This window comes from Erinaceus europaeus, chromosome 2, assembly GCF_950295315.1.
Source record: "Erinaceus europaeus chromosome 2, mEriEur2.1, whole genome shotgun sequence".
In the NCBI taxonomy this organism is placed as follows: domain Eukaryota; kingdom Metazoa; phylum Chordata; class Mammalia; order Eulipotyphla; family Erinaceidae; genus Erinaceus; species Erinaceus europaeus.
The window spans coordinates 195,747,527-195,756,719 of NC_080163.1; the positions used below are offsets into that span (position 1 = coordinate 195,747,527).

General features: G+C 56.4%; 1 protein-coding gene across 2 annotated transcripts; it reads right to left on the bottom strand.

The window, feature by feature from the left end:
* Positions 1-1,275: 1,275 nt before the first annotated feature.
* FOSB (FosB proto-oncogene, AP-1 transcription factor subunit) lies at positions 1,276-8,146 on the bottom strand. Of its 2 annotated transcripts, XM_060186147.1 has the most exons (5): positions 7,797-8,146; positions 5,574-5,894; positions 5,208-5,315; positions 4,019-4,177; positions 3,766-3,878 (listed from the first exon to the last, which is right to left on the bottom strand). In XM_060186147.1, the coding sequence occupies exons 1-5, from the start codon at positions 7,920-7,922 to the stop codon at positions 3,876-3,878; spliced, it is 717 nt and encodes a 238-aa protein (XP_060042130.1). In that variant the 5' UTR covers positions 7,923-8,146; the 3' UTR covers positions 3,766-3,875. The 2 variants fall into 2 exon arrangements, with proteins under 2 accessions (XP_007532268.1, XP_060042130.1); XM_007532206.2 differs by having other exon boundaries at positions 1,276-4,177.
* Positions 8,147-9,193: the final 1,047 nt, after the last annotated feature.

Here is a 9,193-nt window from a genome sequence, read left to right on the forward strand (position 1 = left end):
AATAACATGTACTGAACCTGTAGGAGGAGAGAGGACAGGCAAGGAGATAACCCTCTCAGGTCAGGGTGATTCCGGGGTGATCAGGATGGCTCCAGTATTGGAGATGAAAATGGTAGTAACTGCACCTTCATTTGCGTTGTACACTGATGTTCCCAGAGATGAAGTCTGATATTCAAATGATTCTTTGTACCAGCGTTTTGTAGACTTCCAGTTCCAGGTGTCTCAGCTCTAAGATCTTACATGTTTTTTTTTTATTTTATTTTCCCCTTTTTGTTGCCCTTGTTTTATTTTATTGCTGTAGTTATTATTGTTGTTGCTATTGCTGTTGCTGTTGTTGGGTAGGACAGAGAGAAATGGAGAGAGGAGGGGAAGACAGAGAGGGGGAGAGAAAGACAGACACCTGCAGACCTGCTTCACCGCCTGTGAAGTGATTCCCCTGCAGGTGGGGAGCCGGGGTTCGAACCGGGATCCTTAAGCTGGTCCTTGTGCTTTGCGCCACCTGCGCTTAACCCGCTGCGCTACAGCCCGACTCCCCTTTTTTTTTTAAATTTTACCAGAGCACTGCTCAAGTCTGGCTTATGGTGGTGTGGGGGATATTTATTTATTCTCTTTTGTTGCCCTTATTGTTTTTATTGTTGTAGTTATTATTGTTATTGTTGATGTCACCATTGTTGGATAGGACAGACAGAAATGGAGAGAAGAGGGGAAGGCAGAGAGGGGGAGAGAAAGATAGACACCTGCACACCTGCTTCACTGCCTGTGAAGCGACTCCCCTGAAGGTGGGGAGCCAGGGGCTCGAACCGGGATCCTTATGCTGGTCCTTGAGCTTTGCGCCACCTGCGCTTAACCCGCTGTACCACCGCTCGACTCCCAATAAAAATCATTTTAAAAAAAGAAATAATTTTTAAAAACGGAAATATATCTTTACTATAAAGTCTGTCTAGTTTGGGGTTCATATAAACCTGCTGCAAGGCTGTTTTCTCAGGACTTTCCCTCTGGTACCTGTACATGTCTAACTCTCAGATTTCTGCTCAGCACTTACAGTGCCCTATGTCAGTTCCCCATTCTCCACCCACAAGCCTGTGGCACTGCGGTTAATACAGTATCTTCTTTCTCTTTCTAGCAACTTCACATGCTTGCACAGGAAGTCCCCCTGTTTGCCTAACCTCCTTTCAGTGTGCTTTGAGACTGATTACACTAACAGTTCTTGGTGTGCGTGTGTGCACCCATGCGCTGAGGGGTATCGGGAGAAAACAGATCACGAGGCTTGGTAGGTGCTTTTTAAAGAGCTTTTTATTGGCGACAGTGCAGAACCATTGGGGGGTGGGGGTTAGTGGGCCCAGTGCCAGTCAGCCCCAGCCTCCCTCCCCCCAGGGTTAGGTGCAAAATACAGAAAAAAAAAGAAAATCACAAATACAGCATGAGATAAGGGGGCGGAGGCTGGGGGTAGGAAGGGGGCCCCATAAAGTATGATCATCAGGGGTGGAGTGGGGCAGGCCCTGCTTACAGTCTCACACTCGCACCCATAAGTCTCAAAAAATACAGATTGTGCAAGGCTATGATCCATTAGGCTTCCACACAAACATAAAACTTCATGTCCCAGGCATACCCAGAGTCAGAAGACAACGAGAAGGATAGGAGGGGATCAGGAGACAGAGGAAAAAGGTCCAAGAAGACAGGCCATGGGCAAGACAGAGAGAGAGAGAGAGGAATAAACTGTGGGGAAAGGGACAACTGGAAGGGCTGAGACCATAAGAAAAATGGAGTCGGGGAAAGAAGACAGCCCAAGACAGGCCAACTCAGAGTTTCCAATGCACTGGCTCATTTTTTGTTTGTTTTTGTTGTATTTTTTTGAAGGGCCTGCGTGTCTGAGGCCGAGGTTGCAGAAGCATTCACACATTCAACACACACACACATACACACACCCATATATAATATATTTATCTATACATAATAGATATAAGTGCCTTTCGGAAAACCAGGAAAGGGATAAATAGCTATACGAAAGGGTCTGAGTTTCAGGATGGGGCACTTTGGAATGTCATCCATGCAGAAGGGGAGACAGGGGTGGAGAGGTGGAGTTCCACCCTATGTGAAAAAAAACCAAAACTATATATATATATCAATTTGCTTCAGGATAAAATTCTCATGAGGTGAATGAAGCACAAGGAAAAGGAGATGATGGGAGAGGAGCCAAAACCAAGATTTTGGGGGTCTGGGACATGGGGGTGGGAGAAGCCCAGCCCCTTTGAGTTTGCCAGTTAAAACAAACAAACAAACAAACAAACAAACAAACAAAAAAAGGGGGGCCAAAGCCTCAGCCTTTACATCTTCTCCAGGGACATGGTGAGGGTGTTGGCATCCTGCCCTGGCTCCTTTTCTAAAAAGGATGCAGAGGGTATGGGGGGGGGGGGGAGAAGTCGGCGTCCTAGGCTGGGGGTGGGTGGGTAGGGTGACAGGCCTTGAAAACAAAAGGCCCTGGGCATAGGGGTGCTGAGGAGCGAGGCCAGGCAGTTTGCATGAGGAGTTACCCCCTCTTCATTCTGTCATCCCCTGGAGTCTTGACTCACTGTTACGGGGAGAAGGGGGGACCTCTTTGGGGGTGAGGAGAGGGAGGCCAAAAAAAGTGGGCAGGGGTAGATAGCATAATGGTTATGCAAAGAGACTCTCATGCCTGAGGCTCCAAAGTCCCAGGTTCAATCCCCTGCACCACCATAAGCCAGAGCTGAGCAGTGCTCTGGTAAAAAGGCTTTGGGGAGTGGAGGGAGAGAGATCCTTTTGGGAAGGCGGGAAGGCGGGAGGGGGGCTCCCACCCGGCTCTACCCCACAATCAGGCCAACTCACAATTTCACAGTATATAAAGCACTCCAGCAGGACAAGCATCCCAGCACCCCCTGCTGCCTCGATCAGAGCTGCCCAACAAGGAAGGCCAGGAGGGGTGGGGAGAGGAATAATACTGAATTCAGACAGGAGAGCTGGGGAGCAGAACTTGGGGCTGGGGGAGGGGGCATTTAGGAGTCAGAAACTGAAATCAGAGCAGGTTTTGCTGGGAGGGAGTGGCTGAAGAGTCAGGGAGGTTCACATTTCAGATTAAATCTGGGGGGATTGGGGCAGGGGAAGAGAGGGGAGGTTATCAGAGGGGAACAAGTTGCCTCTGAGGTGGGATGGGGGGCTCAATTCAGAAGAGGCTTTAACCCCACAGAATAAATGTGGGAGAAATCGGCTAAGGTTGGGGCAGGGAGCCAGGAGAACCAGCATCCCCATGGATGGGCATGGGAGACTTTTTGGGGGGGCACGGGGGAAGGGGTGCTGTGGCATTTCCTTGTTGGGCCTCTCTAAAGAGGAGTCTGGTCCACCCCCACAACCCACCGCCAACACCCCTTTCTTTCCCTCCAGCCTCCCACATGCCCACCCATCCCCAGAGGCTGGATAGAGGCCACCGGGGTGCCCGTCCCCTCCCCACCCCCTGTCCCAAAAGTCACCAGTTCTCTGGCCGCGATGGGCAAACAAGGGGGGTGGTGCAAACCCTCCCAAGGAGGTCGGTCTCTCCGTGGAATGGCAGTGGTGACAGAGGGTCGGAAGGAAGGAGGGCCGGGGAGGCCCCAGGCCTGCTGTCTCGTTCCCCTCTCTCCTCTTCCTCCTCCTCTTCCTCCTCCTCTTCCAAAATGCTCTCCCTTTTGGGGTTTGTTTGGTTAGTATGTGTCAAAAGAGTTCACAGAGCAAGGAGGGAGGGCGAGTTCAGGGGGTCGGAAGGCTGGTCACTGCCGCTGGAGCGCTGGGCGCCGGTGAACACGGAGACCTCCGGGCAGGTGAGGACAAACGAGGAAGTGTACGAAGGGTTAACAACGGGGAAGGGGTCGCCGAGGACTTGAACTTCACTGTGTGTAAAGAGAGAAGCTGTCAGGTTGGGGGGTGCGTCTTGGCTGGTCTGGAAGGGCAGGGGCGGTGGTGGTGGGGGCGGCAGCAGCCAGCTGAAACCATCTTCCTTAGCGGATGCTGACCCCGGCAAATCTCTCACCTCCGCCAGAGGGCCCGGCCCCGGGGGCCCCTCTTCGTATGGGATCTTGCAGCCCGGTTTGTGGGCCACCAGCACAAACTCCAGGCGCTCCTTCTCCTTTTGGAGCTCGGCAATCTCCGACTCCAGTTCAGCCTTTTCTTCCTCCAGCTGATCTGTCTCCTGTGGGTCCCCCGGAGGCAGGCAGGTGATGGAGGAGAGGAGGAAGGAAAAATATCATGAGTGACTGGTGGCATGGGATGGGTCAGGGCTGCAAGACTCTCTTCTAAAGACTAGGTGCTCAGGGCTGGAAGGCAGCTCTGGACTGAAAAGGGGACAGATGCCCTGGGATGGGTGCTGAGCGACTTGAGCTGGAGTCCTGCCTTTAGGACTCTCAATTTCTCCATCTGTTCAGTGACGGATGGGGAGAGGGCAGAGGGCACCAGGAGTCTCTGGTTGCAGGATGCACTCAGTGGTTTGTTGAATGACTGAGTGACTGATGATTTTTATGATCCTTTTTAGTGCCATCTCTCTGCTCGGTCCCTTAGTCTCTGGGAAGAGACTAAGCAGTGCAGAATAATAAGGCTGTCCTGGTGTATGCTGGTGGCAGCAGGTTACCTGGGACATACAGCAGCACACTCAAAAGTGCCACAGGGGGTGAAGTGGGAGGGGCCTTGGTGGACACCATTAGCCCTAGTCTGAGAATTATTGGTGACTGGGATAGGTGGCCATAGATAGATAGAGGATAAAATGATTTTGCATCAGAAGTTCTCCAGATGGTCAACTAGAAGGAACGTCAGAGGGTTGATGAGGTGGGGAAACTGAGGCGAAAGTGGATGAGCACATAACCACTTGCTGAAGGGGAGAAACAACAGGTGCTTTCTTTATCAAGTGTTCCAAAGGTCCCTAGTAAAGCAAAAGCCAAGCAAGTGGAGTGTGAGTGTGTGTGTGTGTGTGTGGGGGGGGGGTGCAGTAGGGTGGGGGGAAGGGAGAGAGAGAGAGAAACCAGGGCAAAGAGATGAGCAGCTGACATTAGTTCTGGGGGGCTCTGTGTATGTGCATAGGGTTACCCCCCATCTGGCCACACCTGTTCCCCATTGCCTATAAGATGAACCTTCAGTGCTCAGTCCAGGAGAAGGGCAGAGGTTGTGGGAAAGAAGATGGGGAGGCAGCCCCCCACCCCCAGCAGCCCTGCCGCAAGGCCCATCCTCACCGCCTGGAGTCGGTCTGTCAGCTCCCTCCGACGGTTCCGGCACTTAGCTGCTGCCAGTTTGTTTCGTTCTCTCCGAACCCGTCTCTTCTCCTCTTCCTCTGGAGTCAGCTGAGAAGGGGAAACAGAGAGCATGAGATCAGGGGACACAGTACAGTTCCTCTACCCACTCTCAAACCTCCTCTTCTTCCAGGACCGTCCCAGGGAGTCAGAGAAGGACCCCCCCATCCTCAACTGACTGTTGAGGCCAGGATGACCGGGTGTCTGCAGCAGTGGGAACAAACCCTCCTCAAAATGAGAAAGTTCCTGCTCTTCTTGGGCCTCCACCCCCACCCCACCCCACAGCAAGCTCTGGTGCCCCTGACTCACCGTCTCCTCTCGGGGTCTTCGAGGCCGGGCTCGGGTGGGGCGGATGGGCCCAGGCCCACTGGTGGTCCCACTAGTGGAAGGCCCACCGCTGCCACTGGCTCCACCACTGCTGTAGCCACTCATGCCTGGAGTGGAGTAACTGGTGCCTGGCATGTCGTAGGGGTCCACAGCTGGGGGCTGGGAGCTCAGTGGCTGCCCCTGGGACTGGGCCATGGAAGAGATGAGGGTGGGTTGCACGAGCCACTGGAGGTCCTGGCTGGTTGTGATGGCAGTGACGGTGGGCACGAAGGAACCGGGCATTTCCCCGAGGCCGGCGCACTCCTACGGGGTGACACATACACACACAGGCGTAGACACACAAACAGAGACACCAACACACACACCCCCCCCAGCACACACACACACACACACCGACCCCGTGAGAGAGCACAGGGTGAGCGGTGTGGATGTGTGTGTGTCACAGGCAAAAGAGCCACAACACCCACCCTTCCACTACACCATGACGCAGTGGCTAATGAGAGGATTTCTGTGCAACTGGCTTCTACCTCCTCCTTCTTCCTCGGGGAAAGGTTGCACGGTTCCAGCGGGTGGTGAATCACACCCTGGGTGGGTGACTCTTAATTGTGGGGGGGTGGGGAGGCGGCTGGACACAGCCCGGTAACAGAACCCCCAGGGCCGGGATTCACAGCCACACACAGTCACAACACCCCACCCCCACCCGGGAGGCAAGGGGAGGGAGAGGCCCGAGGCCAAGCCTTCCTCTGCACTCAAACACATGCACACACCCCTCTGAGCCAGGAGTGGGTGAGGCTCTGGAGGGCCCAGGAGGTCCCCCATGCAGAGGCCCGGGGGTCCCAGCTACTAGGGTATATCAGAGGACGGACTTTAAGAGTTCAGAACCACGACTCAAGTGATTGCTTCTCCCCTGTCTGACAAGTGACAGGAGCCGGGTGTCCGGACAGGTAGGGAACAGCGCCCCGGTCTCCCCGGGATGACAGGGGACGGGGGAGAGGTGTTGGCCCTGAACCCCCAAGTCCAAGCGGCTCCCATCTGCCGCCCCCGCACCCCCCAATGGAGACCTAGAACTGCTCCCCGGGGCTTAACTACACTCCAGGGGGGCGTGGCGAGGGATGGGCTGGCGCGCTGGCCAATCAGCGTCCTGGAAGCCCCGAGGGGGCGGGGCTCCAGCCACCTGGCTGGCTCCCCTCCGCTTGGCGGCTCCGGTCCTGTCACCGGACACGCCGGTGGGATCGGGCGTCCAGGGTGGAGGGAGTGACAGCGTGCCTGTGTGCTCCTGGAGGAAACGGGGGCGACCACTGCATCTCCCCAAGAACCCCTGGCACACAGGCAGACAGACGTCCTCCGCCCCGGAGGCAGCGGCTCCCCTCGAGAAAGTGGCGGACCCATCGGGTGGCGGAGGGTCGCACCGCCGCGCAGCTTCAAGAGGCCGGTGGGAGAGACCCGAGCCGCCGAGCGACTATGAGTTCCGGGGACGGGGACAGGGGAAGGGCACGTAGCCCTACAAATAGGAAAAACACTCTGATTGGCCACAGCCCGAGCCGCGGAGACCAATCAGCGCGCCGAACTGCCCCCTCCCTTAGCAACGTGGCCCCGGCGTTCCAAAATAGAACGCGCCCGGGACGTCAGGGGCGGGGCGGACGAAGGGGGCGCCGCGCGCCGTGCGTGCCCCGCGTCAGAAGGAGGATTCCAGCGCGTCAGCCGTTACGCACGGGTCCCCCGTTACGTCTCCGCGCTCTAGGCGGAGGTTGCGCCTCCAAAGACAGGGTTCGAGTCCCGCTCTCCCGCAGGAGCCAGGGCGGCCAGGCGCAGAAGAAGGCGCTCGGACGGAGGAGGAAAGAGAGAGGTGGGCTACTGAAAGCGTCCCCGGGTTTTCCCCTGTCTGCCTAACCGCACTAGCCTCGAGTCGGGGACCCGAGTCGGGGACAGTCCCGGAGCCGGCTAAAAGTTGTCAGCGCTGCTACCGCATACACGTTGCACGCAGCGGCGCATTCTCCCCACCCCCAGGCTGCCTCCTCTGCGGTCCCTCCCTGAGCTCCACGCACACAACCAACTCCAAGCACGTCCGGACTCTGCAGTTTTGCAAAGCGCAAACTGGAAGCTTGTCCCCTCTCAGAGGCTGGGTTCGGGGAATTGCTAGCTCTACCCTTGACTTTAAAAAATAACGATAAAGAAAAGGAAGCTCACAAAAACAGTAGAACTTACCTGGGAGGAGGCGGCGGTGGGTGGACTGCCGAAGGAGTCCACCGAGGACAGATACTGAGACTCGGCAGAAGGTGAAGAGCTGCACCGGGAGCCGGAGTCGTAGTCTCCGGGAAAAGCCTGAAACATTTCCCTGGGCACAGGGGGGCCCCTGTGACCACGCTGAGGTCGCCGGGAAGCCAAGGCTATGGCCGGGTGGGGGGAAGAAAGATGCGAGTCCGGGATGAGCCAAGAAGCGTCCCCAAAGTGCGCTGTCCGGAGCAGTTTGGGGAGGGGGAAGCGTCCCGCTCCAACAACAGCAAAGTTTCTATGCAATTCCTCTGTGGTGCACAGGTCCCACCGAGATGTCGCTGTGTCTCCTGAAAGTCCAGACTCCGCAGACCCACGAGCTTCGGGGGGACTCGCTCCCCCAGGAGTGGAAAGCGCTGTCCGGACGAACAGAATCTGCTTGAGGTGTGATCCGATCCACGGGTCCGGTGGGCCCCACCGGGGGGGGAAAGGAGTAATAAAGAAGACGAGAAAGAGAAAGGGGGAAAAAGAAAAAGTAAGTCTGTCTTCCAAATGTAGAATTATCTAGAAGATTTCTTCCCCAAACTTTCTCTCCGGAGAAAAAAGATAATAAGCCGAACTTCGAGCAGCCCCCAAAAGCAGAACCACAACAATTAAGTCCCCCAAGTTCCAGCTCCGCGTGTCCCAGTCTCGGCTGTAGCTCTCAGTCTTATGAATGAAGCTCAGAGCCGCCAGCCTGTATTTATACAGGACCTGCCCCCTGCTTTCGTCACTTGTCCCGCGCTCCACTAACTTCCCAAAATCTCCCGATCGGCTGAACTCAGCCCCGAGCCTTCCGGCCAGTGGTCTTCCCAACCCTCATTCTGGCCACCCGCATCACCTTTTTGGCCCCTGGGGTCTCGGGGGCTGAGTTCTAGAGCCCTTGGCGGGAGGGGATTCCGGCCCCGCCTCCCCGGAGTTCCTGTGACGCAATTAGCCATATAAGGAGCTAGGCCAGCGCGGCTGAGTGTTTGTTTGGTATCCTAGCAATTACGTCAGAGGGAATCCCTCGCTCGCGCTCTCAACCCGCGCGCCTGCGGAACCCGCCCGCGCTTGCGCAGTGCCGCGCCGCCCCGGGGGCTGGTATTAATAGGCGCTTATTCCAGAGCTGGGGAGATTGGGGGGGGGGGGGGTCGCAGGCTGAGATGGGTGAGAGACCCCGGTTAACCGATTCCCTCCTCGCCTACCTCAGGCCACCCCTTCCAGTGTTCCTGTTGGTGCAGCGCCCCCCGCTGGACAAACAAGTCAAGTTTCCAAAAGGAACCCTGGCTATTGGGGGGTGGGATGGGGGTGCACGTAGGCAGGGAAACTGAGTCCCCGGCGGGGTGGAAAGGGCTGTGAGGCTCCAGGTG

Bases quoted from the DNA above. Each gene is read 5' to 3' on its own strand.
- FOSB (XM_007532206.2), bottom strand. From the start codon at position 7,922: ATGTTTCAGGCTTTTCCCGGAGACTACGACTCCGGCTCCCGGTGCAGC. The intron at 5,895-7,796 runs GTAAGTTCTACT...GTCACCCCGTAG, and splicing joins CCACCGCCGCCTCCTCCCAG to GAGTGCGCCGGCCTCGGGGA. The intron at 5,316-5,573 runs GTGAGTCAGGGG...TCCCCTTCTCAG, and splicing joins GAAGACCCCGAGAGGAGACG to CTGACTCCAGAGGAAGAGGA.